Source organism: Triticum dicoccoides, chromosome 3B (genome assembly GCF_002162155.2).
Source record: "Triticum dicoccoides isolate Atlit2015 ecotype Zavitan chromosome 3B, WEW_v2.0, whole genome shotgun sequence".
Classification (NCBI taxonomy): Eukaryota; Viridiplantae; Streptophyta; class Magnoliopsida; order Poales; family Poaceae; genus Triticum; species Triticum dicoccoides.
Genome location: NC_041385.1, coordinates 103704584 through 103723106, shown reverse-complemented (window position 1 = coordinate 103723106; position 18523 = coordinate 103704584). Strand labels below are relative to the sequence as shown.

Sequence of the window (18523 nt, the reverse complement as noted above, 5' to 3'; positions counted from 1 at the left end):
AGACCAGCTAATAGGAACCGTGGTGGTTTTCGTGGTAACCGTGGTGGACGGGGCGGCCGCGGTGGTCGCTACCGCCCAAGGCAGCAGCCTGTTGTCGTTGATCGGACGCCGGTTGGTGTGGATACTGACGAGACTGCGTTGACTTGTCAGGCTATGGAGGTGGTTACGGCTCTGGCAGAGGCGGTTCCTACTAATAATGGCGAGGTTGAGGTGATGTCTGTGGAGGGCTCTGACAAGGCTGAGCTGGACAGGGCGGCAAAGTATGCGCGAAAGAAAGAAAGAATGTTATGCTATCGCTGTGGCAATAAAGGCCACTTCATTGCTGAGTGTGTGGCAGTCTTATGCGATACGTGTGGTAAGCCGGATCATGAGTCAGGGGCTTGTCCGCTTTTGAGAGAGCAGCTACCCAATCTTATGATGTATGGTGTGTTCTGTTCAGAGCTCACGTTTTTCGAGTCTCCGATTAAGAAGGAAGTCTCGGACGAGGTGCGCAGTATGACGTCTGGGATTGTTAAAGTGACTAAAGGTGAAGTCTCTGAGATTCAAATTGTGCAGCGGCTCCGGGAGCTGGCACCGGGTGATTTCTTATGGGAGTTAGTCAGTCTTGAGCCAAACTCGTTCAGGGTGGAGTGTCCAACGGTGGAGGATCTACAGAGGTTATTGAGTTTCGGGATGTGTAAGGTGCCAGGTACTGATGGCATTCTTGAGTTCCACGAGTGGAAATTGAGTGAGCCTCAGGGTAAGCCACTTACCCAGGCCTGGTTGCGTTTTTCGGGGGCTCCACACAGGCCCATGCAGGATGCCAGGGTTGTTGCTAGTATGGCTGTTTTGGTGGGAAAGCCCGAGCGAGTGGATATGGCTTTTACCAGAGCTCAGGGGGTGGCTCGCATCCTCGTCAGTATCTTGGACATTGAGTATGTTCCGGACGTGGTGAAGTGGGCGTATCGCGGTCAGGTGTATAACCTTCAGATTGAGTTTGAGGATGACAGCCTATTTGCCGACGCACCTACTACAGTGGATGTTGATATGCACGAGGGGGATGATGACAGGGGGCGCAAGGAGTCTCCGGTTGCTGATCCTGGTCGACAGGCCGAGAGACCGGGGTCTGGGGTCAAGACCACCGGAGGGGAAACGGCGCCTCCATCTTCGATGCCGTCAACCACCCTGAGGTTTGGTACCATTGAGCCAGCTTCGGCACCCCCGAGATTATGGAGTGAGCGGGTGGAGTCTTCTGAGGTGGTCGAGCACTCCTTACCTGCGTTGGACTTTGAGGGCCCGAGTGTGGAGGTTCCTGGAGTGGAGGAAGGTTCGGAGATAGCGTTCTCGCCTCCCTCGGATATTGTTGACACGTCTGAGATGCAGGTGGTGACTACGAGCTTGGAGGGGGGTCTCAGGCAGGAGACCTCGATCCCTCATCCTTCGATGGCTATGATCAGGGCTCCTGAGAGGGAGGAGTCCTCTTCGGGAGGGCGGCCGGCTGCGGCTTCTTCTGCTGGGCGGGTGGGTGTTTGTCTGGGGCAGGTGGCCCCGGCGACGCCTGCTGCGCCGGCGCTGGCCGGCTCTGAGGGAGGACGTATGGGGCAGGAGGCCCCACACCCTTCCCTTTCGGCTCCGACGGAGGCGGCTTCGACTGGCGTGATTGGAGGGGGTCCGGGGAAGGTGACCCCGGGCCATCCCTCATCCTCGGCTGTCGGGATGAGGACTCCAACAGCCTTGAGGGTCGGGGCGGAGGGGGTGTTCGGACGGGCGGTACGGGCACCTACTACCCCCGGCCCCCTGACCGCCGGATGTGGGAGCCGTCCGTCACTTCCTCTCGCGACTGGTGCCTCTCGAGAGGAGGTTATTGCTTTTGGCGGAATCCCTGACCCGGTTTCTGAGGGGCGACGGATGAGTTCCCGTCTCCAGGACCATCCGGAGGTTGACGACATGCAGCAGAGGTGCGCTACGAGGGCGGCTAAGCTTCGTGATATCGAGGGCACTACCGGTATGTCAGTCAATTTATCCAATTCCATTATGCATTTTTCTACGGATGAGATTATTCATAATGCAAATCAAGTAGGGGTTTCGCTAGGGCATAATAATTCTGAAATTTCCAACTCGGTTAATGATCTTTTGGATCTGGAAGCGGAACGCGCTTTAGAAACCATTCGCAACCTAGCGGCAGTGCGACCTATGAATGACGCTGAGATTGATGCGTTGGGAGTGAGAATGCTAGACACCTTGTGTGCGGACCTTGCACCATCCTGTAATGAGTCAGACGAGGAGGAGACCAACGTAGAGGTTGAGGTCCTTCAACTACCACTACCCCGTTATGAGGACCGGATGGTGGACAATGACAAACCTAAACGTAAGTGGAAGCGGAAGGTGTATCCAGCATCCGCGGTACGTAGAAGTGCTAGGATTCGTACGGCAAAAAAATTCCATGATGAATTATGAAAGGAATCTTTTGGAATAGCAGAGGTCTCAAGGACTTGGCTAAAAGAAGGTTTCTTGCTGAGGCGTCGTTGGAGCACAGATTAGATTTCATTGCTCTCTCCGAAACTGGAAGAGACAATTTTGCTCCGCAGTTTCTTTCCTCTCTTGCGGGTGGTGTTGATTTCGACTGGCATTGCCTACCTCCACGTGGACGATCGGGAGGTATCTTGTTGGGAGTGAGATGCGATTCCCTTGAGGTCAGGAGTGTGGTAATGGGAGACTTTGCGGTTAAGTTTCGGGTTAGGTCAAAAGTTGATGGGTTCGACTGGGCTTTGGTGGCGGTGTATGGAGCTGCACAGCCCGAACTTAAACCGGAGTTTCTGGCGGATCTTGTTCGAATTTGTGGGTCCGAACAGCTTCCAATGTTGGTCGGGGGTGATTTCAATATCATTCGGAGGAGAGAGGAGAAGAATAATGATAACTTTGATGGGAGATGGTCCTTTATGTTCAATACTATTATTGAGAGTTTGGACCTGAGGGAGATAGAACTTTCTGGTAGAAAGTTTACTTGGGCTAATGCGTTGCCAAACCCGACATATGAAAAGCTTGATCGAGTTCTCGCCAGCATGGAGTGGGAACAGAAGTTCCCTCTTGTGACGGTACAAGCTTTAACGCGGGGAATATCCGATCACACACCACTGTTTGTGGACTCCGGGGAGTCCAACTATGTGGGAAACAAAAACACCTTCTCTTTTGAGATGGCCTGGTTCGAACGTGAAGGGTTCTTAGACCTCGTTGCCAGGGAATGGGCTAAGGGTGTCGGAGGTACGACGGCGGTCGAGCGTTGGCAGAATAAAATTAGACATTTAAGAAGTTTCTTACGGGGGTGGGCTAAGCACCTAAGTGGGATGTATAAGATTGAGAAGGATAGACTCCTTTCTCTTATACAGGCCCTAGATACTAAAGCCGAATCTACGATTTTGCTGCCTGCTGAGCTCCAGGTTAAACATGAGGCTGAGAAGAGGTTGAAAGAACTTCTCCGTGAGGAAGAGTTGAAGTGGGCGTTGCGCGCTAAGGTCCGCAAAGTGGTTCAAGGGGACGCTAATACTCAATTCTTTCACCTCATTGCTAATGGCAAGCACCGTAAGAAACGAATCTTCCAACTTGAGCAAGATGAGGGTACTATTGTTGGGCAGGATAATCTAAAAACTTACATCACCGAGTATTATAGGCAGTTATTTGGACCACCAGAGGTTAATTGTGTAACCTTGGATGAGTCTCGGACTGAGGATGTTCCTCAACTATCGGCTGACAAAAATGATATCTTGCTAGCCCCATTTACGGAGAAGGAAGTGTTTGATGCTATTGCACAAATGGACAACAATAAGGCTCCCGGTCCGGATGGGTTTCCGGCGGAGTTTTATAAAAGGTGCTGGCAGATTATTAAGGGGGATCTGTTACCTATGTTTCACGATCTTTTCTCTGGACAACTTCAATTATTTCAGTTGAATTTTGGAACTATCACATTGCTCCCTAAGAAAACGGAGGCTGTGCGAATTGAGCAATTCAGGCCAATTTGCCTTCTCAATGTTAGTTTCAAAATCTTTACCAAGGTCGGGACGAACAGGCTCTCACAGATTGCGCTTTCTGTGGTGCAACAATCCCAAACTGCTTTCATGCCGGACAGAAACATCCTCGAAGGGGTGGTTGTCCTTCATGAAACGCTCCATGAAATTCACTCTAAAAAATTAGATGGGGTAATTTTTAAGGTGGATTTTGAGAAGGCGTATGATAAGGTCAAGTGGCCGTTCCTTCAACAGGCATTGCGTATGAAAGGTTTTGATGAGGCTTGGCGCCATCAGGTAGAATCCTTTACGCAAAAAGGGAGTGTGGGTATTAAAGTCAATGACGATATAGGTCATTACTTCCAGACTCATAAGGGCCTCAGGCAAGGAGATCCAATGTCCCCCGTCTTGTTTAACATCGTGGTGGATATGTTAGCAATTTTGATCGGAAGGGCTAAGGACCATAGTCAAGTGGGTGGGTTGGTACCTCATCTGGTTGATGGAGGTGTATCCATCCTTCAATACGCTGATGATACAATCATCTTCATGGAGCATGATTTGGCAAAGGCGAGAAATATGAAGTTGTTGTTATGCCTCTTTGAACAATTATCGGGGTTAAAGATTAATTTTCATAAGAGCGAATTGTTCTGCTTTGGTAGGGCCAAAGACGAACATGACTCCTATAGGCAATTGTTTGGGTGCGAGTTGGGAAGTTTGCCCTTCTCCTACCTTGGCATTCCGATTCAACATCGTAGGCTAACAAACAGAGAGTGGAAGTGTATCGAGGATCGATTTGAAAAGAAACTGAGCTGCTGGAAAGGTAAGCTCATGTCATATGGAGGCCGGTTAATCTTGATAAACTCGGTGCTCACGAGTATGCCTATGTTCCTCTTATCGTTCTTTGAGGTTCTAGTGGGAGTGAGGAAAAGACTAGACTTCTATCGATCACGCTTCTTTTGGTAGGGTGATGAGCTTAAAAGAAAATACCGGCTTGCTAAGTGGGATATTATCTGTCGACCCAAAGACCAAGGCGGCCTTGGCATTGAGAATCTTGAAGTTAAGAACAGATGCCTTCTTAGTAAGTGGTTGTGGAAGCTCGCTAGCGGTTCGGAAGCTATGTGGGCGCAAATCATTCGCAGCAAGTACCTCCAGACTAGGACGTTGTCCCAGGTAACAGTTAGGCCGATGGACTCGCCTTTCTGGAAAGGGCTCATGAAAGTCAAACAATTAATGTTCAATAGGACAAAAGTTGTCATTGGCAATGGGGCCACTACACGTTTCTGGGAGGACGCTTGGCTGGGCGACTCACCCCTGGCCATTCAATATCCGTCTTTATATCGTATTGCTCAACGACGTGAGGTGTTCGTGGCAACGGTATTTCAATCTATCCCCCTTAATATTCAGTTTAGACGGTCTTTAGCGGGCAATCGTTGGGAGGTTTGGCTCCAGTTAGTTAGCAGACTAATGGAGGTTCAACTTTCTGACCAACCGGATAAATTACGCTGGAAGTTGACTACGTCTGGAGTATTTACAGTGAGGTCAATGTACATTGATGTTATTAATACAAGCTCCATTCCAACTTCCAAGAGTGTCTGGGATGTCAAAGTTCCTTTGAAAATAAAAGTGTTTATGTGGTTTGTTCATAAACAAGTTATTCTAACAAAGGACAACTTAATAAAGCGTAATTGGACAGGACCTGCTAGGTGTAGTTTCTGTGATCGAGATGAGACAATTAAACATCTCTTTTTTGATTGCCCGCTGGCCAAGGTTCTTTGGCAGACGGTCCACATTGCTTTTAATATTACTCCATCGAATACTGTTAATGCTTTATTTGGGAATTGGCTATATGGGATTGACTCTACAATAGCAAGACATATTCGGGTTGGAGTCTGTGCTTTAATGTGGACCATCTGGCTGTGCAGAAATGATTTGGTTTTTAACAAAACATCACGAATTCATTTTTTGCAGGTTATCTTCCGAGCTACAACGTTGATCCGTTCATGGTCATTACTCACTCCGATGGAGGCCAGGGAGCATTTGGTTACTGGGTCTATCCGGTGGGAGATGGTTGCTCGGGATATCTTCAACCGGTTTGGATGACGGTCATGTAATATGATAGGCAATTAGTTTTTCTATCTCTTTAGCCAGCCGGTTGTGGCTATTTTTTTTGGCTAGTTAGTGTTTCTAGCCTTCTGTGCTCTGTGTGGGATGCTTTTTATTGTTTTCAGTTTGAGAATATGAAACTTTGTACGCACATTTTGTTGCTTAGTTAATAAGATGGCTGTATGCATCACTCTTGATGCAGAGGCCGGGGAGTCCCCCCTTTTCCAAAAAAAAAAACCAACTTCAGTTTTCGAAATTACAGTAGATTGATTTTTTCTTAGCCACCAGATAAATCACAGGACCCTCGACCTCCGGTGAAAATCACTGCGTACGGTGGCACCGACGATACGGCGAGAGGTACGCAGCTGCTCCGAGTCGGAGATCCAACCCGATCCCTGCCGGCGGTTACGCACCGCCATCAAGCCAGCTTCTTCGCGCGCACGTACATGGCAGCAGCGGCGGTCTTCTGAACAAGCCGGCTTCTCCAACAAATCCTGGGCTCAGGCGGTGGCGCGGTTCCTCCAAAACGAGCCAGCCACCAGCGCACGCTCGGCGACCTCCCGGGCAATACGCGGAGCGTCCACGGCGGGCGTCTCCGAACGAGCTGGTAAACTGGAGATCCAACGGCGCAATACAGGTCCGCCTCCATCCGTGCGTACAAGCAGCAGTCGTACGGAGTTTGGTGTAGCTCCGTACGGGCATGCATCCATGCGTGCATACCCTATGCACACGGCAACACGAGCTAGGTTCTTCAGGTTCCATGTCGTCTCGAGACCACATGGACCAGGCGACCAACATGACGCACCAGTGCCTCGATCACGGGAGGGTCTTGCACGCGGCATCGACACCTTCACCGCAGGTCGACACCTTCATCAAGCCGGCTTGCAGCGCGGGACATCGGGAGGGCCCGCAGGCCTTCGACTTCGAGGCACACGCACCTGCAGGCCTTCGACTTCGAGGCACACGCACGGACGAGATCTTCACCAAGCCGTTCCATCCACCTCCTGCGCCTCGCACGCCGTCCACCCTCGAGCCACCGATCTGCATCTTCACCGAGCGATCTGCACCTACACCTTTACATCAGGCCGAACATCAACATCAAGCTTTACGACTATGCCAGGCTACAAGCCAATATACTTCATGGAGTACGTCTATGAGAAGCGATCTCAACATGCACCATCCACACGTCAGGCCGGTGTGGAATAATATGCAATCTTCATCGACTTCTTCGGGCGCGACACAGCATCGATACACCGTCGCTGCAAGGGACACCTTCAAGTGACATCATCGTCGACACGCTGTTGCAACGCCATAGCCGACACTTCATCGCCAAGGTCTCCACACTACAACAAAATAGACATGTAGAGACGTTTTCGATTTGACGCTTTTATCTACGTCTCATTATTCAAAATCACATGGCGCATAGGGACGTATTGTGAGGCGCAAAGGACATCGTCCCTTGATTCCCATAAAAAAACTAGGTGCGTCAAAATATCTTGTTCAACCACCATCAACCCTTATCCCCATCGTGGGATATGGGCTAAGAAAATAACTACCGTGAAAAAAGAGAGCGATCTATGTGACCTCTTCCAAGATCCTGGTCCTCCCCACCGTAGACTCGCTGTCCCAGGTCCACCCCCCTACTGGCCTCCCCCTCGCTCGCCGGCCGCCAGCAGCACACTACTAGGAAAAGGGCTATAGATGAAAATGACACTAATGGCGCACCAGACAAGTGGTGCGCCATTAGTATATATTAATGGCGCACCACCCTCTGATGCGCCATTAGTGTTGAAACTACTAATGGCGCACCCTGACCACGGTGCGCCATTAGTACCAATTTTTTTTTGAACTAGTGCGCCTGTCCAAACATACTAATGGCGCATCCAGACACAGTGCTAGTTGTAACTAGTAATGGCGCACCATCCAGGAGGTGCGCCACTAATGTTATTTTTTTTATTATTGCTTTTATTCCTTTTTTTGCAAAACTACTAATGGCGCACTGTTCCACCGTGCGCCATTACTAGTTTTAACTAGTAATGGCGCACCAGTAAGAGATGCCCCATTGCTATCTATACGTATGGCGCACCCCTACAAGTGCGCCATTGCTATCACCCCTTATCCCCTCCCTCTTGTCACGTTCTCTCCCCCTCACCTTCCTCCTGACACACCCACCCACCTCCCTCGACTTTGATTTAGATCGGGAACCCCCGGCCGCCCGCCTCTTCCTCTCCCTCCTGACCACGGCGAGCTCCCTTCCCCCTCCCTCACACCAGATCCAGGGCATGGAGCCGTGGTGAGCTCCTTCCCTAACCCTCCTCACCGGATCCAGAGGAGAGCAGGTGACCACGTCCTCCGGCGACGGCGTTGCTCCGGGGTGTGGAGGCCGCCGAGCTGCAGGAGGAGGAGCTCCCTGCCACCCCAAGGCCCCAGATCCAGCCGCCACGGACAAGGAGCCCGCGGCCATGGCGACCTAGCAGGCACCACAGGAGGAGGCCGGCCATGGCGACACCGGATCTGGCATCTCCGGGGTCTTCTACAAGTGGGTCAACTACGGCCGCGGGTGGCGGCCCCGCTGGTTCGCGCTCAGCGACGGCGTGCTCTCCTACTACAAGATCCACGGGCCCGACCGCATCGACCTCTCCCGCGACACCGACCGCGGCGCCAAGGTCATCGGCGAGGACTCGCTCCGCCGCCTCGCGCGCCCCTCCTCCGCCTCCGCCCCCCACTCCAACGGCCACGGCCACCACCAGACGCCCCGCAAGCCCCTCGGCGAAATCCACCTCAAGGTCAGTCGCCCGCTCGATGCTTCGATTCGCTCCTCTGATCCGCAGATCCATTTCCCTCTGTCTCTGACGCTGAAACGGGTGGTTGACGTGCAGGTGTCGACCGTCAGAGAGAGCAGATCGGACGACAGGAGGTTCTCCATCTTCTCGGGGACCAAGAGGCTGCACCTGCGGGCCGAGACGAGGGAGGACAGGGCCGCGTGGCTTGAGGCGCTCCGTGCCACCAAGGAGATGTTCCCGAGGATGTCCACCAGCGAGATGGTCGGGCCGGGGGACACTGCGGCGGCCGCGGCGGTCTCCACCGAGCGCCTGAAGAAGCGCCTGCAGCAGGAAGGGGTCAGCGATGCTGCCATTGCTGACAGCGAGAGGATCGTGCGGGAGGAGTTCGAGGCGCTGCACAAGCAGCTTGTGCTTCTCAAGCAGAAGCAGGCGCTAGTCCTTGACACGCTCCGCCACCTAGAGGTATTCATATCTATCTGACCCTGCTTCGAACAGAACTTGATCCTGCATGGGAGTAGGAAATTTTGAGTCCACTGCATGGTGTGATATTGTGCCATTCTCTACATGGTTTAATTAATGAAGAAACAAGTACAGAGCTACTGACGTACGCTGGTGAATTTCTGACTTACGCTGGTGAATAACTCCACACACATATACCATCTAAAATAGCTGTAACTCTAGAATGTCAGACAAAACTGTGGTGGTTTGGTTCAATATGAGCATTGCTGATTGGTTAGCCGAAGTGTAAGCAAACTATATACATGCATGAGCGGATGGACATCATATTTACTAGGGCTGTCTTTGGTTCACGGGATAGCTTTGAGTGGCTATGGGTATCCCAAATGGTTAGAGATAGCCATCTATGCTTTTGGTTCAAGGGACGAGGGGTGGATAGGTTGACCATTCAATCAGCATGGACCGTTTGATAACTGTTTGATACGTGATAACCACTTTTTTAGTTGTAAATTAGTAACTTGTAGTTCCGTTAGCAACAGTTTTGGAGATCAGTCTAGATCTTCTCCCTCTCTCCCTTTCCATTCATGATTTCTTCATTTGCTGTTCTTAGATACCAACTTTCCGAGGTCTTGAATGCACATATTGGATTTCTCTTTTATGGAGTCCTCGGTGTTCCTTGCAAACTCTCTTTGGATTATATCATGAATGTCGATTCAATATTTGATTTACTTTTGTCGACAACTTAAATTACCATTCCTCTTTTTTCAGAAGGAAGTGGTAGCGAGTCTGATGATTACAATGAACCACAAGATCCTGTTGAAGAGGAGACTGACGATGAAGAGAACATATATTTTGATACAACTGATTTCCTTTCATCTAGTTCTTTTAAAAGCAGTGGATCTGATTTCCAAAGATCTGAAGCTGGTTCAGATGATGAGGACGACTACCCGATGGATGGAATTGATCCTTCTATGAACTCTGTTGGAATTAATTATCCATATGTGAGAAGGCGTAAGAAGCTACCAGATCCAGTTGAGAAAGAGAAGGGTGTTAGTTTGTGGTCAATGATCAAGGATAACATAGGAAAGGATCTTACCAAAGTCTGTCTGCCTGTTTACTTCAATGAACCTCTTTCATCATTACAAAAATGTTTCGAGGATCTTGAGTATTCCTACCTTATTGATCGTGCATATGAATGGGGCAAAAGGGTATGTCTTCTTCCTCATTATTCTCAGCATGTGACGGGAAGTGCGTGACTTTCCCTTTCATACTACTCCCTCCGTTCCAAAATAGATGACCCAACTTTGTACTAAAGTTAGTACAAAGCTGAGTCATCTATTTTTGAACGGAGGGAGTAGAACTTAAGTAGTTTAACCTGAAACATAAGTAGCTTAGAGGTGGTTTTGTTCGATTTTGCACCGTGTCCTCTACTCCTCTTCAGGTTGTTCTTGTTATCTCCTGCTTTGCAGTTGTAGTATATATCCAATCTTAGTTTTGGTTTGTACCAAAGAGGATATCAATGTACTTATGTGATTACTCCTGTTTGTGTCCTACATATTACACCTTTATGCAATGTCTTCCGTTTTACTCTAAACTCATTCGAGTGCATTCTAAATCCGCCTCTAACACTTCTTGGTGTCATTATGTTTAACCTGTTCTCTACCATTTTGTTTCTTTGCAAAGATGTCAGAACTTTTCTGTGTGCATGTTATCTGTAGTAGTAGCAATAACTAACTTGTGATTGGACATGTTTATTTGCTTATTTCTATCATGAGATGAACCACATTTATGCATCTTACATCTCTATGTTGAATACTCAGGGGGATAGTGTGATGAGGATTCTAAGCGTTGCAGCATTTGTTGTTTCTAGTTATGCCTCTACGGATGGAAGGAGTTGTAAGCCCTTCAACCCTCTTCTTGGGGAGACCTATGAAGCAGATTATCCAGATAAAGGTCTTCGTTTTTTCTCAGAAAAGGTATTTTTATGAACCTTTAGAAATCCAGTAATATGAAGAACAGGTTCTTACTGTTGGTTAGCATAGTCCACTGTTCATTCTCCTAACTTATTTCTTACATTCTGATAGTGAGTTTATGTAACGTAACACCTTAAACTTCTCCATGAACTAGTTTGAATACTGCTTTCAGAACAGCCCGCTGCAATACTGCTGCAGTGCCCCATGTAGTCGTTACTTCGGATTTTCTACTCTGTACATGTTGAATCATCAAATAGCCTTTCTTTTGTAGACTAACAGATATTTGAGGCCACTACAGATTTTCTTGAAGTTTAGTTTATTTGCTTCTGCATGTTGGTTTATATAAAAATATTCAATACCACTTGCCAGGTTAGTCATCATCCAATGGTTGTTGCATGCCACTGTGAGGGAAATGGTTGGAGGTTTTGAGCAGACAGCAACCTAAAGAGCAAGTTCTGGGGTCGCTCCATTCAACTTGATCCTGTTGGTGTGTTAACACTGGAGTTTGATGATGGTGAAGTTTTCCAGTGGAGCAAGGTATTATTACCTAGTTATCAAGAAATGGTTAACTCTGTGAAATGATTGACTCTGTGAAATGATTAACTGAAAATATGCTATCACAGGTGACCACTTCCATTTACAATCTCATATTGGGTAAACTGTACTGTGATCACTATGGTACTATGCGCATTCAAGGTAATCGCGAATATTCATGTAAGCTGAAGTTCAAGGAGCAGTCAATTATTGATCGCAACCCTCATCAGGTATTTAATAAATTGCCTGTATACTAGATGTATTTTGTATGCTTGTTCTTCTGATTTCTCCTTTTATTTCCTAACTTTGCAGTTTGTTTGTCACTAAGATGATGCTTTTCCATGCATATTAGTTAAAGCAAGTGATGCATCTGTGCCTTTTGGCAAGACATATTTTTAGCAGTTTATATATATTCATTTGAAAGCATAATGGGTTCACCTTTTAACAATGTGTATCGATTTCCTTTGAAAAATAGTTGGTGTTTAATGTGATGTTTCTCAAAGTTTTGGCACCCAGGAATTTTAGAATCTAACTTGAAAATGATACAAGTCTTGAGCCTTATGCTATTATTTTGAAAAAAAAGGCAATATTGCGCACAAATAAAATAAATAGTATTTTGGCTCAGAAATCAACTACTGAATTCAAAGGACCATTTTGACCCTATTGTGCTCCGAAATCAACTATTGAATTCAAAGGACCATTTTGGCCCTATAGTGCTCTGAATAGTTTGATCATATTCCAACTTCAGCCTTTTGGGCAGTGAAGCCTCATACAGAGGGTGGGCTTTTATCTAGAAATAGGCTGAAATGTTACTTGTACCACCTGAATAAAATAGTGAGAATTGAAAGCATAAAGCTCATTGACTCCCAATCCAGAAATGTTCCATCCTACCAGCCAAATGTAGACATGATAACTTCAGCCAATCTGCTTCATTAGTTACGAATGGTTTCATTAGATAATAATGAGTAAGTGAAGAAGTTGAATGGAAATAGTCGATATTTGCATTGTGGTTGTTGGATTAATCAGCCTATGTAGTATGTACAGATGCTTAGAAGGTGATCCGAAGTTTAGTTGGTTGTCGAAGAAGAATAAATTCATAAATCAAATGTGCAAAATTAGTCCAGTCATCTCAGTTTCAGGTTCATAGAGAAGATACTGATTTCTATATATGATTTAGCCAATTGAAATTCACACTGCACTGTGCCTGTCTCACTGAAGTTGTTAGTTACTTGGTCTGAAAAAATGACAGTATTGACATGTTATAAATAGTTTGTTTGTGTTTCTGTTTATTTTGTTACATTTTGCAGGGATAAAGTGAAGAAAAAGAAGAAAAGATTACTAGAAGATTAGCTTTAGGTTTTTTTTTATTTCCTTGCAATTTTCCTTTTATTGGAAACTTGTAAAGACATTGTAATATTCTTACTATAATAAAAATTGGAGACTAATATGATGAATTGTATTCGGAGATTAATATGATGAATTGTATTCAAAGACTAATCTTCTATTGTATTCGATGAATCTGTTGTTGATGTGTGCTGTCTATATTTTGTCAAATTATACATTTTGTAACCTGTGCAAAAAACAGAAAATAAAAAATAAAAAAAACCTAATATTCATACTAATGGCGCATCACATGACAGTGCGCCATTAGTATGACAAAGCATACTAATGGCGCATCACTGGACAGTGCGCCATTAGTATGCCGCTGTTACTAATGGTGCATCTCGTGGTCGTGCGCCATTAGTATGCCAAAGCACCTGGGTATACATGGCCCCTGGGAGGCATACTAATGGCGCACCAGATACTAATGGCGCACCACTGATGCGCCATTAGTAAAAATTACTAATGGTGTGCTGTTAATGGCGCACCACAGGTGCGCCATTAATGGCCATATTAGGTGCGCCATTAGTAGGGGTTTTTCTAGTAGTGGCAGCCTCGTGGTCTCAGGGACGCCAGCTTCCAGGTGGCGCCCAGCCCCACTCCGGCCGCCTCGACCTGCAGCTCCGGCACACGGTGCACTGCGGCTAGAAGGGAAGATGACGGATGGCGGGGTCGGCACACAGAACTGCACATCGCCACTCCTCCTACTGAGTACTGACTCACCCCCGCCCCCAAGTTTTGCACTCCTGGTCACCACCATTAACGAGACATGGTACTGATTAGCTAGGCGCTCGTTTGTTTGTAGGTACACTGTCGGTGTCGATCAGACTTGGATTGAGATTCATATTTCTATGTTGCTGTTTTATTTGCCTGCCCACTACAACAATGATATCAGAGACATATTAATTAGTTTATGTGATCCTCGGCACAGGCGGAGCTCTCGGTACAGCGAGGACAGGCGCCCGTCCTACCTTGATTTGCCGGGGAAGAAAATTACGTACAGGTATACGTATGTTTACTCGCTCTGATTCATAGATAGTTCCTGAAAAAATGGTTGTCTTGTTGGGTAGTGAGTCAGTGAGCAGCGATTCTGTCCTCCAATGTTCCAGCCGTACAACGCAGCACGAAGCCAGCCGGAGCTTAGCTAGCAGCACAGAGCGGCGCACGGAGCCGGCGGACGGCTGCGGTCGGCGCGCGATCTGGTGGACAGCGAGAGCAGCGAGGCCAGCGGCCAGCTGGAGCGGCGAGGGCGCGGTCAGCGTCCACAACCCACCTGCAGCCCCCTCATCGACTCCGTGTTCTTTTTCCATCCTTGTTCTGTTTTCTCTTTTTGTAGTGGTGTGTACACCAGTGGCTGGAGATTCATAACATATTGACGAAATTTTCTAATTAAAAACAGTGAGAATGTGTGATATGTGATAGTAATTACTCAGTGTTTTACAGTCATTTTTATATGTGCTTTATGCTCTGTGATAGAAATTTGTCTGAATATTGATGACTAATTGACAATTGCTGATTAAAAACAGTGAGTGTGTGTGGGTGGCGCAGCCGCGTTGCCAACTTTGCTGGCGAAGGGAAAACATGGATATGAAGGGGAAGGGCTAGCAAAGGCAAAGGTGAGGCGTGTAATTTTTTTGAATTTTAGTGGCATTTTCAGCTAAAAGTATTTGTGTGCACTACCATTGTCTTTCGAATTTTTTTTGTGCTTTAGAGTTCGCCCCACCTCAGAAAAAATCGTCCTATGCCACTGATTCCTCGGGGAAAAAAATGTCTGTCCCAGTGAACTGCCACCCTCTCTGTCGTGCGACCAAAAATTGTCCATGTGTCCTCTGCCATGTGAAGCTTGTTGCCATCATGCAGACTGACCTCGTGCCCCCCACTATCGACAAGCGGCAAGCTAGCGGGCGATTTGGAGAACATAAGGGCCTTGCGCGAGCGCACAAGGCGGCCAAGTCATCTATAGGTGAGTTGATCTACTTTTTTAACTTTAGTTGTTGTTCTATCAATTCATTCCAAGTAAAAAATTAGAGCCCCTCCCTTGATGCGTACTTAATTGTGGAGGAGAATCTTGACATTACATTTACTTTAGGTTATCTCTATTAGAATATGGAACAACAATACTTTTTTTTTCTGAACACTCATCTTTTTACTGAATAAACTACTAGTTCAACTTAAAGTCGATCTTACACTTGTTTGCTCCCAAATTATTGGCACACACGAATGTTCACTACCAGAATAAACCCCTATGCCTACGGCTCAGGCCGTAGGCATAGCCCTGATTCCCGTCGGGATAGGCCTATGCCGACGGCCCCCGTAGGCATAGGGCCATCGGCATAATATACGTCGGCGTATCTCGGGATGCCGTCGGCATAGAAAAGCCGTCGGCATAGATGATTTGCCGACGGTCTCCGTACATCTATGCCGACGGCCAAGGCCGTCGGCAACATTCCACGCTAACGGTGGCCGCCGTCAAGTGCTGCCCATAGAGGAGACGCCACGTGGCAGAGCTATGCCTACGGTGTAGCCGTCGGCATAGATTTGAACCTATGCCTACGGCTACGCCGTAGGCATATCCCTGCCACGTGGCGGTGTCTACTAGCTCGGTGGGCACGGCTATGCCTACAGCATGCCTGTCGGCATATATCTTAAGCTATGCCTACGGCTATTCCGTAGGCATATGTTCCAGGCTATGCCGACAGCCAAACTGTAGGCATAGTTTAGATATATGCCGACGGCCTAACTGTAGGCATAGCCTCCACGTGTCGTCCTCTGGTAGCACATGGTAACCCTATGCCTACGGCTAAGCCGTAGGCATAGTTTGCGTCTAATTTTTTTCCCTTTTTCTGTTTGCTTTCAATTCAAATTCACAGCATATATATATGATGAAATAGACATACAGAACATATATAAGTATCATCCTCACAACAAACACCATCACAACAATATAAGTATCATGACAAACATAACCATCATTGCAAACATAAGCATCTAAAGAAGCACACAAGTCATCTAAAAGATCACAAGTCATCTAAAAGACCACCAAAAGACCACCACCACCAAAAGACCACCACCACAAGTCATCTAAAAGACCACCACCACAAGTCATCTAAAAGACCACCACCACAAGTTTATGATCACCACCACTGTCACCCAAAGGCTTAAGCGCTAGGACATCCACCACCACCGCCAAGGTCATCACCGCCAAGTCCGCTGAAGCCTAGGTCATCACTTCTAGCGGCAGCGCTACCGCCAAGACCGCCGCCGCCTCCGTGGATAGGAGTGACCGGGCTCCGTGACTCGGGAGTGATGCCAAGACCAGCACCACCACCAACGGTAGATCCACCAGTTCCCTGGATGTTAAAAAGACATGTTAAGGGGATATATGATTGTGTTAAATAAATAGTATGCTTTGGGTGAATAGTTTGAGATGTACTAACCGGCGAGGGGCCAGGGTTCTGTGTCAGAAACTCCTCAAAAGTAAGAAGCACTGGTTGTGGTGGAGGAGATGGTGCTGGTTGCAATTGAGGAACCCTGCCGGCCGCCATTTCCTCAAGGAAGTGTTGCAACGTGCGATCCCTCTGCTGATGGTATGCATGAAGGCTCTCGTGCCACGTCATGGTCTCCTGACGTGTGTACTCCAAGTAGGCCTACGGTATGACATGATGGAACTCACAAAACATCTCAATGCGGAAAATAAAGTGAGCAATGAAGATAAGAGGGAAAATACTTACAGAGTTCCGCTCAGCAATGAGGGACTGTGACTGCGCACTGGTCATGGACGTGCTCGTGCGCTGGCACAGGCTCGGGTTGGTAGCTCGGAGCTGTGTGTAGGAGATAGAAGGAGTGATCACATCATCCAGAAACGGCGACCGACCGTGCTTCTTCCCCATGCTCACCACCACCCTCTCGTCCAGATCCGCCGCAATGGGGTCAGGTGTGTCAGCATGTAAACTCAGATACCCCTCAGAGTAGGCCTTCTTATACTCCGCGGTCTTGCTGTAGTACTTGGCCTCGCCAGGCTTGGGCTTCTTTCGTGTATGGGCGATCTCCCACGCCTCCATGTGTGAGAGCGGCCGCTTCAGTTTCTCCTCCTGCACCACCAAACAACCAAACAGAGGTTAGTCATACATAAGAAAGTGATGGTAAAAAGAAGAAGAAAATGTTTAATGTACATAGATATACCTCAAGTGTCTTGTGAAGAAAGTGGTTTCGATTTCCCTGAGCATGTATTCCCTCCCTGCCTCTGTTAGCCTTGTTTCTAATGCTCGTAGCCGCCCAAGCTCCATCGTTATCACACCACAGATCCACCAATGCTGCCCAGGACTCGTCTTTTCCATAACACCAATTTGGACACACCTACATAATGAAAGCATACTGACATGTCAACACGAAATGATGAAATGTACCACAAACATCGGAAATAAAAATCTTTTATACTTACCGCCAAGTACTGGTGCCTCTGCAAGGTAATGTCTGTCCTCCGCGCTTCTTCCTTGGTCATCTTCACACCAAGAGCGTCGTGATAGTATGTCGAGATGGCCACCCAACGCACCTCGTACTGCATCTGGCGGGCCTTACTCTTGGCTTGGCAAAGCACGATCTGGTCGGCAATGGCCTTGTGCTCCGGAAGAACTCGATAGTATTTCTACAATCATTCATGAAATCAGAATGGAAGAAGCCATGAGTTAAATCATTCATGAAACCAGAATGGACTTGTGCTTCTGAAGAAAACTCACCCAAAAGTTAGTGATCACGGCCTTAGCATGGGTCTCATAGTCCGCGTGGGGGGCCGCTACCCAGTGGTCCCAGCACGTGGCCAAAACCAGGCGGTCTGGGTGCCTGACTGGATCCGGACAGTACAGCCCCGGCCAGTATACCTTCAGCAAGACGGTGATGAGGCCGTTGGGAATACGGGCCCCTTTAGGATATATCCAGTTGCTGCAAAACGATGAAATGTGACAAGCAAAATAAAGAGAAATATAAGCATGTGACAAGCAAAATAATGAAATTATTATAAAGTGGCACTTACTCTTTCCCCGTGGGCTCGATGAGCCACTTCTGCTCCTCGGTAGCAGGAATCTGCTTTGGTACCTTTGTGTTACCACGCAGCCATCCCTTGTTGCCAACCCCCTCCCCGCCACCACCATCACCCCCGCCACCACCATCATCCCCGCCACCACCCTCCTCCTCTGCCTCCTCCTCCTCGTTCCCCTCCCCCACCTCCTCCTCCTCGTCCCCCTCCCCAACTTCCTCCTCCTCCTCCTGAGCCTCCTCGTCCTCTTCCTCCTCATCAGAGCGTACCTCACTAGAGGAG

The 18523-nt window shown here is 47.9% G+C and overlaps 1 protein-coding gene and 2 pseudogenes across 1 annotated transcript; 1 reads left to right on the top strand and 2 right to left on the bottom strand.

Annotated features, from left to right (window-relative positions):
- The window catches only part of LOC119279367, a 58163-nt pseudogene that overhangs the window by 10259 nt on the left and 29381 nt on the right, over positions 1 to 18523 (bottom strand).
- On the top strand, positions 154 to 12666 carry LOC119280376 (annotated as a pseudogene).
- Positions 16322 to 17137, bottom strand: LOC119275023. The gene is made up of 3 exons (XM_037555794.1): positions 16941 to 17137; positions 16647 to 16856; positions 16322 to 16559 (listed from the first exon to the last, which is right to left on the bottom strand). Exons 1-3 carry the CDS (start codon positions 17097 to 17099, stop codon positions 16368 to 16370), a joined length of 561 nt encoding a protein of 186 aa, XP_037411691.1. The 5' UTR covers positions 17100 to 17137; the 3' UTR covers positions 16322 to 16367.